General features: G+C 38.0%; 1 protein-coding gene across 11 annotated transcripts in view; it reads right to left on the bottom strand.

The window, feature by feature from the left end:
* The window catches only part of TLK2 (tousled like kinase 2), a 104,173-nt gene that overhangs the window by 50,823 nt on the left and 32,589 nt on the right, over window positions 1-20,761 (bottom strand). For 9 of the 11 annotated variants that reach the window (XM_067715939.1, XM_067715940.1, XM_067715945.1 and 6 more), the window contains exons 3-7: window positions 17,129-17,200; window positions 16,168-16,237; window positions 15,108-15,151; window positions 14,285-14,380; window positions 4,311-4,478 (exon numbers count right to left, since the gene is read on the bottom strand). In XM_067715939.1, coding sequence (XP_067572040.1) covers window positions 4,311-4,478; window positions 14,285-14,380; window positions 15,108-15,151; window positions 16,168-16,237; window positions 17,129-17,200 — 450 coding nt within the window. The remainder of the gene's footprint in view (window positions 1-4,310; window positions 4,479-14,284; window positions 14,381-15,107; window positions 15,152-16,167; window positions 16,238-17,128; window positions 17,201-20,761) is intronic. The other 2 variants (XM_067715942.1, XM_067715943.1) reach the window with 1 other exon arrangement.

Raw genomic sequence — 20,761 nt, 5'->3', positions numbered from 1 at the left:
GGGTTCGTGCCCTGATCAGGGAAGATCCCACATGCTGCAGAGCAGCTGCGCCCGTGAGCCATGGCTGCTGAGCCTGCGCGCCTGGAGGCTGTGCTCCGCAACAGGAGAGGCCACGACAGTGAGAGGCCCGCGTACCACAAAAAAAAAAAAAAAAAAAATTAATTTCCTATGTCGAAATATATAAAATTATGTAACAATACGATTTAAAGGCTCAAAGTCATAATATGCTGCCACCTATTTTTATTTATCAGTATCTATAGATCTTTCATTGTTAGCACATATATATCTCACTTCTTTGATCAACTGTAGAGCATTCCACTGTATATATGTATTATATTTTATTTCACTAGTCCTTATATGAAAGATGCTCTCATTAATTCATACGACATATAATTACACTGAGTGTCTATGAGAGCAGATCCAGTTCCAGCACTGGAAATACAGAAGTGAACAATGCAAAGTCCCTGACCTGATGGAGCTTACATTCCAGTGGAGGGGAGGTAGTGTGGGAGTGGGTAGTGAGACAAAGAAGTAAATTATAGCAGGTCAGTTGGTGATAAGACCAAGAAGAAAAAATAGGGCACAGGAGCAACACAATGTGTGCGGTGGGCAGGAAGTGGTGCTATTTTATACAGTGCAGCCTCTCTGATAGGCTGTAAATTTAAGCAGAGACTAGAGAGAACTGAGGGAGCAAGGCATGCTGATGTCTAGAGGAAGGATGTTAAGGCAAAGGCAGCAGCAAGCGCAAAGGCCCTGAGGTGAGAGCATGTCAGGTGGTATTTGAGGCAGAAACGTAGGCAGTGTGGATGGAACTTGGTGAGGAAGGGAGGTTAGTAGTAACAGATGTCAAAGTGGTGGGAAAGAGGCTATACAAAGCGTTATGTGCCATTTTAAACACTTGTGAGCAGAGGAGTGGCATGACTGGACTTATGTTTCAATGGGATCACCCTGATCTGTTGAGAACAAAGGCACAAGCAAAGAGTCCAGTTGGGAGGCTGCCATCATAATCTCAGTGGGAGATTAGATTTGAGTGGTAGTCATTAAGGGGGGTGAAGTGGCAGGATTCTGAACATATTTTGAAGTAAAATCAGTAAGACTTGCTGATGGGTTTGGAATTGGGATATAAAAGAGATAAGACTAGAATGACTCCAAGATTTTTAAACAATTAGAAGAAGAGAGTTGACAATTACTGAGATGTGGAAGAAATGGGGGTCTGGAGTGGGGGAACAAGATGAAGAATTCACTTTCAGTCATGTTAAATCTGATATGCCTATTAGACATAAAGAGGCAACTGACTACATAGGTCCGGAATTCAGGGCTCGGCTCTGGGCAGGAGATATAAATTTGGAAGTCCTCTACATATAGGTGATAACTGAAACAAAGAAACTAAATGAGATTCTCATTACAGAATGAAGGTAGACAAGAGGTCTGAAGACTGAGCCCTGGGGCACTCCAGTGTTTGGAGATCCGGGAAATGAGGAAGAACCAAAAGAGGAGAAGCCAAGAGAAGACCATGTGCTCGGAGAAGAAGGGACTGTGGCTAATGAATTATATTGAATAAGTTCTGAGAACTGATTGCTGGATTTAGCAACATGGAGGTCACAGATATCCTTGTTCTAAGTTCCTCTGAAACACTGTGGAGGGACACTGCTTCCAGATTTTTGCAATTTATAACAATACAATAAACATCTTTGTGTAGTTTTATGGGAATGGAATTTCTGGACCCAAGGATGTGTAAACTTAACACTGAGATACATTACCAACTTGTCCAAATGACTATACGAACTTATAGTCAGTATAAAACTGCATGTGTATCTAAACTATTACCTGCACTAGGAATTATCAAATTTATTAATCCTTGCCAAGTTGATAATTCAAAAGCGTTATTTTATTTTGTATTTCTCTATGGCTGAAGTTAAGCATTTTTTCTTGTTATTAGTCATTTGTCTTTTCTTCCTCCTGTAAGACTGCCTGTTCATAGTCTTTGCCTTTTGTTTTTTAAAGGAAACTGCTTGTCTATATCTATTAATTAACATTTGTTATATATTAATGTTAACTCTTTTGCTTTTTTCCTTTTTTATATCACTAAGTTTACATCCCGGCTGGAACTGCAGAGAAGCAAAGAGAAACAGAACTGGACTTCCCTGGTGGAGCAGTGGTTAAGAATCTGCCTGCCAATGCAGGGGACATGGGTTCGAGCCCTGGTCCAAGAAGATCCTACATGCTTCAGAGCAACTAAGCCCATGTGTCACAACTACTGAGCCTGCGCTTTAGAGCCCGCGAGCCACAGCTACTGAGCCCACGTGCTACAACTACTAAAGCCTGCACACCTACAGCCTGTGCTCCACAACAAGAGAAGCCACCACAATGAGAAGCCCGCGCACCACAACAAAGAGTAGCCCCTGCTCTCCGCAACTAGAGAAAGCCCGCATGCAGCAGAAAGACCCAATGCAGCCAAAAATAAATAAATATATTTATTTAAAAAAAAAAAGAAAAGAGAGAAACAACTATACCAAAGCTTCTAGGCCTTTGGTTTTTATACTGTTTCCATGTTCCTTCTTCAGACATGATTATTTTCTTACTCCTCTGTCATGTCTCTTCCACATGAGCGCAATCTGGCTGTAACATGTGCAACTCCTCTGACAGCCTGAGTACTAGGTGACAGGACTGAGCAGGTGGCTGTCCTTCACGTGTACCCGGCCCCCAGCCTGCATGCCCATACCTCTGATGGAAGGCTCGCATCAGGGGAACGAGTTCTTGCTAATCAAAATCCTGTGTTTTTGACTATGTGACTGTCACACAATGAAATATATACATACATAGAGAGACAAACATTTCTCTAAAACAACACTACTGCATTCTCATACAAACTATTCCATACTATTGTCAGGCCCACTGAAAATACTATACTGATCAATTCTCCCATTTTACGTTTTGTCTCCTTTGCCACTGAAGCACAAAATTATACTGTCTTCACACAAGAAGTTTCTCCATTCTTTTGATGTTGAACAACACAACAAAAAATTGTACATTTTTAAAAAGCTGTATTACCTCTTTTTTGAGGGAAAGCAGTAATAACTACAAGAAAGTATTCCAAAGCAGAGAGATGGTGGGCCATTGTGGTGGCAGTGGAGACGGTAAGAGATGGTCAGATTCTGGATATAAGTATATTTTCTGATGGATTAGATGTAGAATGTGAGGAAAAACAGGCATTAAGGATAAAGCCATGTGTATTAGTCCTCTATTGCTCTGCAACAAATTACCCCCAAACTTACAGAACTGTGAGGTAATAAATGGGTGCTGTTTTAAGCTGAGGAAGGAAGGAAGGAAGGAAGGAAGGGAGGGAGGGAGGGAGGGAGGGAGGGAGGGAGGGAGGGAGGGAGGAATCGATTCAAATAATACACAATGATCCCTATCTAATTATATTATTTTTATCTCCTTTCCTTAAGACACCCACCATTCCATGGCCTTTCTTAATACAATCACATGTGGGTTAATACCAGAGATTAGAAATTTATTTGCTCAGAATCCACAGAGCAAATAAAGAGGAAACAGATTATTACTGGAGAAAATGAACCAGTAAGAGGGAAAGAAATTTTGATCAATGGTGACGTCAGCTCTGAATGATGCCCCTAAAAATGGAGGAATAGGGCAATGGGGCTTTCTCTTGCTTTATACCATCCTTGGCAACAAACAGGTACTTGGTAGGGCAAAGAAACCAAGAAAAGCAACAACTTTTAAGCCAAGCTGCATTATAATTCGGCAAAAAAAAAACGGGGGTCAAACATTTATATAATCAAATTCTTGTTCTTCAAGGAAGAAGAAAGAAGCAAGCTGAAAGGAGCAGACACGGAGCCAAATCTTCTTGGAAAAAGTAACTGTGCTAACACTCTGAAGAAGTGAGAGAAGGCAAGCATGTAGGCTGCCCAAGTACCACACAGGGGGAATGACTGGTAAGCATGCCTGTCCCCACATTAAGATTTTATTAACTTGAATATTACTTTAAATAAGTGATGGCTGGAGTTTGGAGATTTTATTTTTAATTCTAATGGAATTTGATTCCATTATTACAATTCTTTTCTTTTCTTCTTTGTCAACCTAAGATTGTGTTTTCCTTCCCATGGTACACTCAGACTTTGACAGAGCAGTCTCTCAGCCCCCTTGAACCAAGCAGGACTGAGTACAAACACATACCTTTAGAAGTAACACAGAGTTAGAAATCATCATCTGTCTACCAAAATAATTACTCAAACTTCATCTTGGAGCTCCAGGAAAACAAGGATCTGCATAAACTTAGCCTTAGTACTCACTGAAACAAAAGTGAAGCAGAGGCCAGCTCCCCTCTGTGCCAGCTGCTCTGTGTCAAGCCGAGGTTTTGCCAGCATCACTGACATCAGGGTTGGCAGAGCAGACTGCTCCTCTGATACCTCCTTTGCAGCACTGCCATCTAAACCATAGAGGGGCTGTTCTACTCGCCGCTGGAAAACATTAAAGAAAACACACAAATTACATGAGAAAGAAAATCTGATACTGCCAAAACATGCAACAGATTAAAACACAGTTATCAGATATAAGAAGGATTTTTTAAAAAAACACCTCTGCAAACAAATATGGAAAGCATAATAACATTATCACTGGATTATGAACTATCTAAAAAGCTGAGTTAGTATCTTACTCAAATTCCATAAAATTACATTTTAATGGTTCTATGTTTACATAACTCTGAATTTGCAGGTTACTTTGTAGAGTTCAACAAACAACTTCATAATACCCTCAATTCTACAAAGGAAATGCTATTTCTCTCCTCTAGATTAATAAAGATGAAGGCATTTGTCCCCTACTCTACAGGTAGAACTTATTTTCACTCTATTCTATTCTCACCCTACTATACCTATATGCAAAAATATAAAATAAATACAAACAAAAGAACAATATACCACAATTATGTACGGTTTATTCCAGGAATGTAAGGATAGTTCATTATTCTCTCTACTGATGTAATTCATTAAATTAATGTGGGGGGTGGGGGTGGGCAGAGAATCAAAATTCTTTCCTTTAGACGCCAAACAAGATTTGCACATTGTTAGGCAATGCTTAAAATAAAACCACAGAAACTGGGAGTATCCATGTTTAACACAACAAAGAGTATTTTTTCAGAAATAAACATAAATATAATTAATGGTGCAATACTCCAGGCACTTTCATTAAAATTGGGAACTAGACAGGGGTTAACACATTAATATCATAATCATTCACCATTATCATAGAATTTTTAGCCAAAGTGATAAGGAAAACAATATGAGGTATAAATATTAGAAAATATTAAACATTAAAAAGTGTCACTTTTGGATGATATAACTATTCACAAAGGAAACCAAACAAATCAACTGAAAAAGAACAAGTAAGGGTTCAGTAAGATGTGGCCAAATGTAAAATAAATACACAAAAATCAGTAACTTCCCCGCATATCGCAACTGACTATAATCTGAACAAGTAGTAACAGAAGAAAAAGCAGATTCAAAATATCTGTAAAATACTTAAAAGGAAACTTAAGAAATATGCAGATTACACATTAAAAAAACCCCACAGCTTCACTAACAAATATAAAAGATGACCTAAATTAAATGGCAATACCATGCTCCTGAGTTAAAATTTTACACATGTCAAATTTCTCTAAAAGCCAATGCTTACTTAGGGCTTTTTGTGTATTTTTGCTTCTGTTTTTGTAAGAGAAGGTGTTGTGGTAGTATAGAGATCATCTAGCTTCTCTCTTGCTCTTTTGGGGGAATGTTTTATGGATTTTCACGAGTTAATTTTGAGGTCCACTTGGAAAAATAATCAAAATTAGCCACATAATTTTTGATAAAGGGTATCAGGGAACCTGACCAGCTATTAAAACTTACTGCAAAGCAACATTAACCAAAGGAGCATAACACTGGTACAGGAACAGACAGATTGATCAGTGGCACAGAAAATTCAGAAACGGACCCATATAAAATGGATGTATAATTTGTGATTATAGTGCATTTCTAATTAGTGGGAATTTCTTACAAAGATGATAGGATATGTGTGTTGATATTAGAAAAAAGGAAAAGTAGACTGCTTCCTTATAGCATACATAAAAATTATAAGAAAATATAAACAAATGCTTTTATGACTTTCTAGTGGTGAAGGACTTTTTAAACATGACAGTAAAAATACAAACCATATAGAAACATCTAAGAGTAAGACAAAACCAGTAAGTCATGAAGGAAAAACACTGATAAATTTGACTACTTCAAATTTTTTGACTTCTGAATGGTAAAAGTCAACATAAAGTTAAAAAATAAAGTACAAACAGGCAAAACATATCTACAATATAAATGACAATGAGTTAACAATCTTAATAAATAACGCGCTCCTACCCATCAGTAAGACAATACACTAATAAATAAATAGGCAAAGGAACTGAGTAAGCATTAAAAGAGAAATCCAAAAGGCCGTTAGTCATAGGAAAAGATGTTTAATATCACTGATGAAGAAATGCAAGTTAAAACAAGGTATTTTCTCACTGGCAAAGATTATAATGATAAAATTCAGTATTAGAAGGGTAGGCAGAAATTGAGACTCTCAAACTGCTGACAGCCTGCTAGCAATTATGTGGTGACATTTATTTTATTTTAAATTTACATATAGTTGATTTACAGTGCTGTGTTAGTTTCAGGTGTACAGCAAAATAATTCAGTTTTATATATATATATATAAAAAACAATATAAATATTCTTTCTCAGATTCCCTTTTAGGTTATTACGAAATATTGAGTACAGTTCCCTGTCCTATACAGTAGGTCTGTGTTGGTTATCTATTTTATATACAGTAGTGTGTTGTATGTTAATCCCAAATCCCTAATTTATCCACCCACCCTTTCCCCTTTTGTAACCATAAGTTTATTTTCTATGTCTGTGGGTCTATTTCTGTTTTGTAAATAAGTTCATTTGTAACTTTTTTTTTTTAGATTCCACATATAAGCGATATTATATGATATTTGTCTTTCTCTGTCTGGCTTACTTCATTTAGTATGATAATCTCTAGGTCCATCCATGTTGCTGCAAATGGCAATATTTCATTCTTTTTATGGCTGAGTAATATTCCATTGTGTGTGTGTGTGTGTGTGTGAGAGTGAGTGTATACACACACACTACATCTTCTTTATCATTCATGACATTTTAAAGTGAGCATATTCTTTGATTTGGGAGCTATACTTTGGAAATTTATCCAAAGGAAAAACATGCATAAGTACAGATGTATATACAAGGACATTCATTACAGCATTACTTACAGAATACAAAATGTTCAAGGCTATTGATTAAAAAAATACAATGAAAATGAGGAAATCTACTACATGAACATACACGTATACACATATATGCCCACTAAACTCTTTAATAATAGTTCTTGTGGAAAGGACTTTATATTTTACCACTTCTCAACGTTGGACTTTCATAATCAGCATGTATCCCTTTATCAGGGAAATCTATTTAACACTTTCATTTTAGAAAACAAAAGTAAAAGAGACTAATCAAAATGATCCTGACAAAAAAATTATTTTTAAAAAAATCTGAGTAGAATCTACCGCCTTAAAAATAACACTCCTGCCCTAACCAATAAAATGGTTTAAATTCAGGCTCCAGAATACCTGTAATACTCATTCACAATATTCTCTCTACTTGGGAGACTGTATCATTGAAGCTGCAATATTAAAACAAACCATTCTGTTATACATTCAATAAATATGTGCCAAGGGCTGAAAGATCTTTAAATGTCTCTGGAATATAGCAGGCTGGGATGTTTGTACCAACCTCCCCTTAACTGTAAAGATAGGACAAAATATAAAAAAAAGATATTAAAAGCAATGAAAAGTTGATAAAATAGTAGGGGTCTGTCATGGTAAAACCCAAGGGAAACAAAGTCACATCTGCCCTAAGAGTACCTGCAGATCTTGAATTTCCATTTCTAGGGCACCATGTTGCCAACTGGATAGTCATAGGCCAAAGCCCACCCAGAGTAGGGGGTTCATTACGAAACCCTTCCCACTTTAGCTACACTTCCAAAGGGTTACAGCCTCAGGGAAAATGTAAGCCAGAAGAAACATTTCCCCTGCCCTCAGGGAGTTGCAATGAAGTTGCCTTGGCCATGCAGGTGGTGGAGGCTCCCCTGAGAAATGTTAACATAATTGGAATCAATAATGCCTGGGTGGTTGAAAGAAAGAAACAAAATAAGCAAACCAAACTGACAAAATGCAAGCCATGAATTCAGTAGTTTGTAGAGATGGGTAGAATCTCTAGGCACTTGAAAGAAGCAAATAAAAATTCTCCCTGGAGGAACATATCTTATTCTTGATCTCAAAGAAATTTCACAAATAATTTTTCAAGAACAATGAGCAGCACAAAGACACAAAACCAAAAGCATAAAAGAAATAAAGCCCTGAGCAACAACTAGGAAAAAGAACAGACAACAGAAACAGGTTCAAAAAAACCTTCAGGGCTTCCCTTGTGGCGCAGTGGTTGAGAGTCCGCCTGCCGATGCAGGGGACACGGGTTCATGTCCGGGAGGATCCCACGTGCCGCGGAGCGGCTGGGCCTGTGAGCCATGGCTGCTGGGCCTGCGCATCCGGAGCCTGTGCTCCGCAACAGGAGAGGGCACAGCAGTGCGAGGCCCGCGTACCGCAAAAAACAACAACAACAACAACAAAAAAACCTTCAAATACAAGAATTAACAGACAGATTATAAAACAACTATGTCTACTAGATTAAAAAAATAAAGACAAGTTTGAATATATCTGCAGGGAACATAAAATAACAAAAACTAAGAATTCAATGGGGCAAATTAGATACACCAAAACAGAGAATTTGGGAACTGAAAGGCAAGAACTATCCAGAATGGAGCATACAGAGACCAAAAGAAAAAGAAGTTAAGGGGCATGGTGATAAAGTGAGACAGTCTAACATACGGTTAATTGAAATTTTATAGGTGGAGGAAAAAGGAACAGGGCCAAGATAATATCTGAATACAATGGCAAATAATTATTCAGAAATGGTACAAGACACCAACCCACAAATACCAGAAGCCCAACAAATTACAAGAGAAAATAAAAGGATGCATCATAGTAAAACTGCAGAACACCACATATAAAAATGTTAAAAGCAGCTGGGGATGGGGGGAAGCAGAGCAGATACTTTCAAAAGAAATAACAAGTAAATGAAAACTGTTTTCTCAGTAGTAACAATGGGAACCAGAATATGGTAATTATATACTCAATTGTGTGAAAAGATAAAAAATGCCAATCTAGAAATATACAGAGCATAAACATCTTTCAAGAATAAGGGCAAAATAAAGTTATTTCAGCAAACAAAAACCTACAGAGTTAACCCCCAGCAGATAAACACTGTACTAAAAGAATACTAAAGGACCACTGAAGGCAGAAGGAAGTGACCCTAGAGTGGAAGGTGTAATATGTAAAACGGGAAGGAGTGCAAAGAGGTAAGTATATAGATAAATCTAAATGAACACTGACAGTGTAATAATGATGTTTTATGAAACTAAAAAAAAAAAGGCAAAATATAAACCTACACCACCACCACCAAAGCAGTAGCACATAAATGGAATCAAGGTTATCATATATTTAGGAGGAGGGCAAAGATACTATTAACATCAAACTTTGGCATATTAAAGATACCTGTGGTAACTTCTAAGAGAAACACCACATAGGACCTACATACTAGTGGAGGAGAAAAATATGAAATAGTATTTTTTAATCCAAATGAAAACAAGGAATGAAAGAAAAAGTAACATAGAACAGGTAAGATAAACAGAAAATACATTAAAAGCTGGTATATTTAAAACCAATATAATGATAAGTTTATTAAATGTAAATAGGATAAATGCTGAAGTTTAAAAAAGATTTTTTTTTTGGCTGTGCCACGCAGCTTGCAGGATCTTGGTTCCCCAACCAGCAATCAAACCCGGGCCCCAGCAGTAAAAGTGCCAAATCCTAACCACTGGACCACCAGGCAATTCCCTAAAAACGATTTTAGGCTGAATAAAGAAAAAAATTTCAACTATATGATATTTGTCAGATACGCTGATAACAAAATAATGAAACGTTGATAGTATAAAAATGGAAGTATTTACACCATACAGTGGTTTGGATATACTAAATATCAGATATACTGCATTTAGAGCAAAAAGTATCAGAAGGAATTAAGAGAATCACTTAGTAATACATAAAGCAAAAATATATATACAGGAAGAAACAAACTACTCCCACAATCATGAGAGTCATAAATATACCTCTCTTAGTAATTGATAGAACAAACAGCCAAAAGTCAGAATACAGAAGATCTAAACACTGTGATTAAATGCCATGTTTAACAAAATTATCGTAATGACAAAACTAAACTATTTTGTTTAGGGATGCATATGTGGTCACACTATAAGGAAAAGCAAATGATAATCACAAAAATTAGAACAGTGGTTGTTTCTAGGGTATTGGGAGAGGGTTGTGATCAGGGAAGGTTTCCAGGGTGCTGGAAATATTTTACTTTCTGACCTAAGTGATGATTACATGGAGTTAACCTCATAATGATTTCCTGGAAACATTTTTTGTGAAGGGTCAGATAGAAATATGTTAGGCTTTTCAGGCAACACATCATCTCTGTGATATATATTCTTCTTTGTCTATACAACTCAAAAAATCTAAAAATCATTCTTAGCTTGCCAACTGTGGGCTGTAGTTTACCAACTCCTGCATAAAAGGCTCACGGTTTATGTACTTTCTTGTATTTAACAAAAAATATAAAAGAATCATTTAGGGGGAAAAATGCTGAAGTAATTCTTTATCCATTCTTCCCTTTTGACAAATAGTCTTGAGCCCCCACTGTGTACCCAACACTGTTTTGGGTGTTACAGACTAAAAATTGAACAAGATATCTATTCCATGGTGGGGGGGGGGGGACAGTTAAAATGATTACGTCTTTATGTAATAAACACTGTAAGAGATGGAAACAGCAATAAATAAAACAAAATCCCTGCTCTCTTAGGATTAACATTCTGGTGGAAGAAGCTGGGCAATAGACTAAGTGTATAGTTAAAAATTAAGATATGTAAATTATTAAATAAAAATATTAAAATTATACCACACAATGACAATGAATGATCTACAACAACACACAGTATGGATGAATCTCACAAAAGTAATGTTGAACGAAAGAAGCCAGACACAAGAGTATATACTGTATGATTCCTTTTATACAAAGTACAAAAACAAAAAAACCCACCTGTACTGTGAGAAGTCAGGATAGTGGCTATCCCCAGTGGCAGGGAGGGGGCTAATGACTGGAAGGGAGCATAAGGGGGTTTCTGGAGGGCCTGGTATTTTGTTTCTTGTACTCAGTTTGTGAAACTTCATTAAGCTGTAGACTTACATGTATACACTTCTATATGTATAAGTATGAATCAATGAAAAAATTTACATACATATCAAAATTTAAATACATATGTCAGGTAGTAATAACTAAGAATTAAAGCAGGATTAGGGACAGAGTTACAAGGTGAGAGGGACTGATATTTAAAGAAGTTGGCCAGGAGAGACCTCTCTGATAAGGTCATTTTTGAGCAACAGCCTGATGAAGAGAGTGCTAATCATGCTATTCCTGGAAGAGGGAATAGCAGGTACAAAGGCCGTGAAGCAAAAGAGTGCTTCACAGTGTTCAAGGAACTTCAAGGAGGCCAGCATGGCTGGAGTGGTATGAGGGTGAGAGGGGAGCAGATGGAGTCAGGCGGATGGGGGGAGCAAAAATCATGTAGGAGCTTCTAGGCCATGTAAGCCCAGAACAGTCTGGACTGTTTTGAGCAGGATCTGTCTTAATTTTTTCACAGAATCATTCTGGCTACTATACTGAAAATAGGTGAGACACAGGCAGAAGCAGGGAGACCACTTTGGAGATTTAATGCAGAGAACCAAAAGAATAGAAAAAGAGGTTGGGATTTGGGTATTTTTTAAAAGAAAACAGGATTTATTGACAGGTTAGATATGGGGCATGAAGTTATGATCTGAAAAACTGGACAGAGTAAACTGTCATTTACCAGGACAGGGTAGACTGCAGGATGAACAGTTTGTTGTGTTGTTTTGCTAGTGAGCAAGAGTTCCTCTGTGGACGTTTTAAAGCTGCCCATTTAGTTATGTAAGTGGAAATGTCACGTAGAGTTGTATATGTAATTTTCAGGGAAACCAGTGCCCAAGTAAAGGGCTGGCAAGTTCTTTCATCCTAAAAGGCAGATATGGATAATGATACAAGTAACTTGGTAGATTTGGCACAGGTGCATGTGAAAGTTCTCTTCTGATTGCTTCTACTTTCTCAGGAAGATAAAAAAGTAAAGCCATCAGTTGAAATAGTAGAGGAGGAAGTGTTGCTGGAGGCTTGCAGGAAATGACAAAAATATGAAATATTCATCTAGGAAAGGGAACTAACTATGGAAATATAATAGGACTGGCAGCAACTAGGGGGTTCATGAGATTGATGGTCATGAACTTAAAGTGAGATCAGTCAGCATGGGTATATGTGTTTTCCTCTAACCATGCTGAGCTGCTTAGACAAGGAAAAGGTGGAAAATTAGATAACCAGGGCTGAGTTTTTTCAGGCAAATATGATAGAGAGAGAGTGGGGAAAGGGAATTGAAGGGTATACACAAATCAGTAATTATAACAATGAAACACAGAATCTAAGTTAGAAGGATAAAGAGCTTCTCAGTGCAATGGAAAAAGGAAATTAAGGCTTGGTTCCTATTTTAACACCCAAGATATACTTAGATTTACATAATAATGATGAGGCCCCCACCACCATTCACAGAGGTGGCAGAAATGTCTACAGATCATTGAATCATCTCTTTTGTTGTCAGGTAAGACCTGACTTAAATGGACACATGATAGATGGGTGGTACACTACTAAAAACCAAATGAAAAAAAAATATTTTTCAGGGAGAGAAGAGTAACAGACAACAAAATTCTACAAATCATATTCGTCCCAAATAGATAATTCTGCAATCTCATTTAACATTTTAAAACTTTAACTGGTTTAAAACTTAATAAAAATATAGATATAGGCCTCCTCGAAAGTTATCTAACAAACCTCAACCTAACCAAACAGATCTACACATCAAACATTTCTAAAATTTTTAAATATAACAAGGATGACAAAATAATAGCAGAAATTTCAAGTTGAATACATTTTCCTAAGTGCTTTAATAATTATAATCACCCTAATGAATGCATGCTTTCATGAGAGAGAAGAGGGGAAGGATATTTTAAAATACTTTAACAATACAGAAGACTAAATCATTTAGGAAAAAAGTAGTATTAATCAACTCTGCTAAGGCAGAGAAGAGCAACTTTCCTAAACAGAGACCTAGGATGAAAACTCCTGATCTCCCTTTTCCCTTGGATCCCACAGCAATACCTGAAGCATCAGTAGACATAATACACTCTTAAGTACAGAGTTCTTACTGGTGTCAACAAATTATCCAAAGGCACTTGAGCAAATTAACACAAAACCCTACATTAGCTAGCTCAGGGATTCTCAACCTTAGCACTAGTGTCATTTTGGACTGGATCTTCGTGGTGGCGCCTGTCCTGTGCACTGTAAGATGTTTAACAGCATCCCTGGCCTCTGCCCAGTAAATGCCTATGGCATCCTTCCACTCACCCTCTATTTCTGACCAATAATTACTCCAACACTGCCAAATGTCCCCTGAGGGGACAAACTACCTCCGGTTGAGAACCACTAACTTGGCTATAATGTTTTTAAGAGTTTCAGATCTCACTTATAGGCAGAAAACAAACCTATCCCAAATTTGTGTAGCTTTCGCTTCTCTAGTAAGCCTTAAAAATAATTCAAATGCCAGGAGCTGACCAAATTTTTTTTTAAGGAATTTAGTTATAGGAACATTTAAGTCTGGCAAGGATAAAAATCTGATGTTTGGATTGGAAATCAGTTCCTTGACAGAACAATGAGCTGCAGGCCTAGAAGTAATTTATTATACTGGGAGAAAAGGGTCAGCTCTTATAAAATGTAAATTTACTGATACAGATTTGAATCTAAGTTAAGTGATTCATAGGTAATGCTATGAACGTTTCTCCTTAATGCCTCATTCCCCTTGGGTAATTAACGGAAGAGAAACTTTTGCTCGAGTGTTCCTGGGCTTCTTGTCTCCTACAACAGGTGTCAAATTTCTCCAGGTGAATGCTTACCGGTAAGGGATTGGATAAGGAATGTTGCGGTGAGGATCGTGCAACTGGTGGAACACTTCTGCCAGGGCTGGTTCCTGGCCCGCTTCCCCCAGCAAACTGGCCAACAGGGAAAAATGGATATGAATAATTCACAACAGTACTAGGCTTCAGATAAGGAGAGTAAAAGATTAATACACAAACAGGTCTTAATTATATACGGCCCCTTTAAGCCAATATATCTTATTCTAGAGAGAAAATGCCATATAAGTCAAATTCTGCTATCTTTTCAACGAGATTTTAAGGAGGAGCTCCAGCAGAAATGTACCAAGATATAAAGAAAACATGGCTAGAAAGCTGAAGGTACACATGGTTTTGAAAGGACATAAGAGAAGAATGTTTTCCCTTCTTGTCTCAAAATACACGAAGCAGGAATATAGTGGTACAGTGGATGTTAGTGTCTTCTTCAGTAACCACTAAGGATGGGTCAGTGAGCTTACTACAGGTTCCTATGGACTAAAGGGAAGAGGACAAAACAAGAGTCCAAGTCATTTCACTTCAATCTTTGTAAGACACGAAACCTAGTCTGGCCAAGAGAAAAATCACCTCATTTGTGAATTTTTATATCATCACAGAAAAGACACATCATAAACAAATTTAAATTTAGGAAGTCAGCAGCCGTTTCCTCTTATAGAGATGGGGCAGCATAGGGTTGATGAACATGGGGAGGAAGGGGAGGAGAGCACAGTAAAGGCAATATATTCCTCTCTAAAGCCTTAAATGAACAAAAGGATTTAGGTTTTTAAAAAAATCACTATAGATTTCTTTTTCCAAAAACTTAACTTACCTCAAAGTAATCACTAATTTTATGTCCCCTAGGAGTGCCTTTCCCTGAAAATAAAACCAAAGTAAGTATAGTTTTTCCAGTAACACAAGTAAACCATCATTCACTAAAGTGTACTATGTATTCAATAACTGCCTATGTTGTTATCAATTCAAATGTCAAGCTTACTTTTAACAAATGAGCCAAAATACCTGTATCATAAGAACAGAAGACAGTTTCCTCCACAAAATTAAAGACTGAAATAAGCAGTGAAAGACTTTTTCACAGCTCGCTTTCCTTTAAGATTCACTAATCTTTCTTTTACAAGTACACTAACAAAACTCATGCCACAACTGTGCATCAAAATAAAACTAAACTATAAACTACACCCCCAACTAAGAGGACAAAAAATGCAAAACAACTTCATCAGAACAAAAGGGTTTATTCTATTTCACAAAAAACTTTATGTGACCTTGTCACTTTGGGAAAATTTTCTCCCAAAAAAGTAAAAAATGATTTGCAGATTAAAAGAATATGGAAAAAAAAAAAAAAAAAGACTAGGGTGTCCATTTCTTGGAAGCTCTGCCATTTCATTTATTCTTCCTTTAATTATTTACAGAAATTTGGCATTACCACCATCATATTTACAGATTTATTACACTGGGCACCAATGTACAACTAAATAATTGACATGGAAGAAGGGCAGGTAAAAGGACAGCCATGTGACTGAAACCATTTCTGCTTGCCTATTATTAGCAAATCACTGATCTAGTGCAAGACATAGTTAAAACTCCAATGTAACCTCTTTTCTGTACAATAAATACTTAGTCTGAAGACAAACCCATGGCGAGAAGATGGTTAACTTACAACAGGGAAAACCAGAGTCCCCAAAGAACTGACACTGTTTCGTCAAGTGTGTATCAAATGGCAAGTCTATAATAAACAACCTGATATTCCCTTAAGGAATACAAATCTTCATTGTTAGGAATCCCTGTGCACAAACTAATTACTTAGTGTGAGCTGGAAATTTTCTATCTAAGTACATAAGAATCTAGTATTTTTACCGGTGTGAAAGTATTACTACCTTGGCTAGTTTCATATGGTTCAGCTTTTCTTTTCCGGTTTCGTTGGTCATTCTGTTTTTTCTCAGGAGTCTGTTAAATACCATATACATCACAATTAGCATTTTGTTAAATTTTTCACATTATGAAAATTAGAGAGTATGTACAAAATATCAAATTTATAAGGATATTTAACTGGCTCAGACAAGTCCTAAATGAGTGTCCAACTCTTAGAGCAGGGTCATGGAAAGAGTACAGGATCTGGAACCAAGCCACCTATACAATTTTTAGCAAACTGCTCAAAGTATCAGAGCTTCAATTTTACAAAGCACAAATGTAGTACAAGCATCTAGCATATAGTAGGCTCTCAGACAGCAGCTGTTACAATATTTCTACTTTTTTTTTTTTGGCCCCGCCGCACGGCTTGCGGGATCTTATTTCCCCAACCAGGGATTGAACCCGGGCCTGGCACTGAAAGCGCCGAGTCCTAACCACTGGACCACGAGGGAATTTCCACAATATTTCTACTTTAAAAGAGCTTAAATCTAATCCTTTTTTCCAAAAAGGAAAGATATGCATAATCAACTGACTAATTTATTGGAAGTTTTATCTAAGTGCAAAGTAAGCGGTTACCTATCTATGCAGCTAGGTTGTGTGCCTTAAAAAAAAAAAACTTCTAATTTTCTTACTAAAGTCTGTCGGGCCACACTAACCCAACTCTGTTGAAGTACTAAAAAGTGCTAAAATTCAATGGCACCTAGGCTAATTCAGCTACAACTGCAAATCTCTACCCTTTATTGATGGTTATTATTATCGTAATAAAAACCCACCAAGGCCACATCACAACTGTACAACGAGCAAACAACTCAAAGGGGAGTCATTCACCCAGACCCTAACAGGACACCAGAGTTTGCAGTGCTATGGTTTAACCCAGACCCAAAGTGTGGGAATATGAGAAGTCTTGCAATGGATGTGGCTTCTTACCTCTACTTCTTTATCACTCAAGGACCCCACGCTGCACAAGCTCTGGTTGGAAGACTCACTATTGAGTGGCCCCTGAAAAGAAAGAAAAGGAATCAAAATTAACTAATTTAAGGATGACAGCAAAAATGAGGGAGAAGCCATTTGATTTTGATATCTAAGTCAGGTCAAAGAAGCCAAGAGTTAACTGCAACACCTCTGAGCCAACTTGAAAAGAACTCAATCAACCATATAGTACAGGGCCCTCATGTTAAAATTCTCTAGCTAATATTATTTTCATTTCCTTTATAAACTCTTAACTCGTGCAAATTTTCCCTTCTAGAGTACTTTCACATGTAGCAAGTTCATTCTTTAAGGAAAATAAGCTGGGGAAAATCAATTCTCTTGGCCTCTCGTATCACACAGGCAATATCTGAAAGTTGAGGTGTTAAGGGGTATGTCAAGGGTTCCTCATGAGGAGGCAGTCAGAGACCATAATGAAGGAAACACTTTTCCGAATCATGCTTTAAAACAGGCATGACTGCTAGCTCAAAAAAGTTACAAGAGATTGACTTCTAGCCTAATGGCCTGAGGATCTCTGCTAGCTCACTCCTCAGGGAAACTGATGCAAATTATTTTTAAAAACCACCATTCAAAGCCTCTGACAATGGTCCCTAAGGGCAAACAGCAAATGAAGAAACAACCATTCAGTAAAATCTATGAAAATTCAGCCTGAAAGGTGAAAGTCTGTGGTATTAGAACCAAGACCACTCTCCCCACCCCACCCCCGCCCCCCCATCTCAGCAAGGCTCCAGACTGCTGCAGCCAAGAGCACAAGGTCCCCCCTTCCCCCAGCTCTCAGTCCAAGGGCTTTCTTCCTGGGAGGAGCAGGACTTCGGACTTCTCAACCCATCCCCAGCCCCCATTACTGAGGCTAAGTCCCAGGCAAGTACATCAAAGACAGGAGGCTCCCTTCTGCCCAACACCAACTTGTGGAACAGAGGCTCTGCCTTAGGCATGGTCAACTGAGAATACTGGGACCCCAACAGCCCTCTCGCTCAGCTCGTGAGACAGTGGTTCAACACCAGGAGAGACAAGCTGCTGTGGTGCCGCATCTCCACATTCTACCTCCTGGCACTCAGTTCCTACAGCCTGAATGTCACTCACAGAAAAGTATTACTCACTGTCCCCACCCCCAGCTCCAGAACCCTGGCTTGGATATTTTGCCAGGGGGAAAAAGCTGGAACATGTAGTACCAAATCTTTTCCCAAAGGACCTGACTTCATTCCCAACAGTGTGGACAAGTTTAAATCTAAGGGAGGTTTTGGTAAAAGGCAAGCGGAAAGAGATTCGTGTAATGAAGATACAGTCTAGACTGTAGGTCAGCTAGTTTGCAGGAGAGAATCAAGGAATAAGACACCAGGGAGGAGACCTCCCTGGGGTCAGAGCAAATAGCAAACATTGACCTCAGGAACTTTTCCTTCCAAGGAGCCCCAATTTGATTGGATTAGTTTGTAGTTTGTAGAGGAATGTATGCCTCAGGGCACTGTTGAAAACAAGAGAGCAATCTGGACAACTAGTGTAGTTTAACAGCTGGGTTGGTCAGGAAAAGAGTCCTCCTGAGTACCAGTCACCACAGGGCACCTGCAGGCTTGCCTAGAGTCAAGCCTCCCTGAGGAGTACCATGAGGCTTAGCTCTGGGGGGATGGGTGGTAGAACAGACTTCACTAAAATAATCCAGCCAGTCACTAAACAAATAAACAAGCAACAATATCAAGGCCCCAAAGAACAGGATGAGAAATCAGTACCCAGAGGTGCTACAACGTATCATCTAAAATGACCAATTTCCAACAAAAAATCATGAGGCATGCAAAGAAACAAACAAGTACGACCCATATACCAGGAAAAGAAAAAAAAAGCAGGCAAAAGAAACTGCTGGTGAGAATGACCAGATGCTGGATTTAACAGAAAAATATTTCAAAATAGCCATCCTAAATAGGTTCATGGAACCAAAGGAAACAGTAACTAAAGAAGTAGAGGAAAAGGGACTTCCCTGGTGGCGCAGTGGTTAAGAATCCACCTGCCAACGCAGGAGACACGGGTTCAAGCCCTGGTCCAGGAAGATCCCACATGCCACAGAGCAACTAAGCCCGTGCGCCACAACTACTGAGCCTGTGCTCTAGAGCCCGCGGGCCACAACTACTGAGCCTGCGTGCCACAACTACTGAAGCCCGCACGCCTAGAGCCCGTGCTCTGCAACAAGAGAATCCACTGCAATGAGAAGCCCATGCACTGCAACGAAGAGTAGCCCCCACTCACCACACTAAAGAAAGCCCATGCAACAATGAAGATCCAATGCAACCAAAAAGTTCCCTTAAAAAAAAAAATAGGGGTAAATCTTCATGACCTCAAACTGGGCAAAGAATTCTTAGATATGACACTAGAAGTGCCAACAACAAAAGTAAAAAAAAGATAAACTGGACTTTTTCAAAATTAAAAACGTTTATGGTTGAAAAGACACTATCACCGAAGAACACCCACGAAAGAAGATATTTGCAAATCACACATCTGATAAGGTACTTGTATGCTGTATAAAGAACTCTTACAATTCAGAAATAAACACAGATAACCCAATTTAAACTGGGCAAAAGGTCTAAACAGATATTTCTCCAAAGATGAGATACAAATGGCCAATAAGCACATGAATAGAAGCTCAACATCATTAGCCAATGGGGAAACACAAATCAAAACCAAAATGGGGTACCACTTCACACTTACTAGGATGGCTAGATTCAAAAAAGACAACAAGAAGTGCTGGCAAGAATGTGGAGAAACTGGAACCCTCACACCTCACACACTGCTGGTAGGAATGTAAAATAGTGCAGGTGCTTTCAAAAACTGTCGGGCAGTTCCTCAATTAAACACAGAGTTACATATGACCCGGAATGCTACTCCTAGGTACATACTGAAAAGAAATAAAAACATGTACACACACAAACCTGGACACAAATCTTTACAGCAGCATTACTCACAAAAGCCAAAAGGTAGAAACAATCCAGATATCCATCAACTAATAAATGGATACACAAAATATGGTATATTCATACAATGGAATATTACTTGACCATAAAAAGGAATCAAGCAATGATATATGCTACAATATAAACAAACCTTGAAAACATTTTGCTGAGTAAAAGAAGCCAGTCACAACAGACCACATATCAAATGACTACTCATGTGAAAATCCAGAATAGGGAAATCTAAGACAAACAATATAAACAGTAGTTGCTTAGGGGAGGAGTTGGAGAACATGGGGGTGATAGCTAAAGGGTATGGGGTTTCTTTTTGAGGGGATAAAAATATTCTAAAACTGTGTTGATGGTTGTACGTATCTGTGAATATACTAAAAACCAATGAATTGTGTAATTTAAATGGGTGAATTGTATGGAATATGAATTATATCTCAATAAGGTTGTTAAAAAAACAACAATTATTAGGCTTAGCGTCAGAAATAATTTACATTCCTTCAAGGGTGTATTAAGTTTTCTTTTCACTGTGTCCTTAAAGCACTATTTTTAAACTGTAATCAACACAATATACCAGAAGGCTTCACAGATACTTGTGAAATTGCAAAAAAAAAAAATAAAGTGAAACTAG

This window comes from Pseudorca crassidens, chromosome 19 (genome assembly GCF_039906515.1).
Source record: "Pseudorca crassidens isolate mPseCra1 chromosome 19, mPseCra1.hap1, whole genome shotgun sequence".
In the NCBI taxonomy this organism is placed as follows: Eukaryota; Metazoa; Chordata; class Mammalia; order Artiodactyla; family Delphinidae; genus Pseudorca; species Pseudorca crassidens.
Note: the sequence above shows the minus strand (reverse complement) of the source record. Positions and strands in the feature narration are given on the sequence as shown.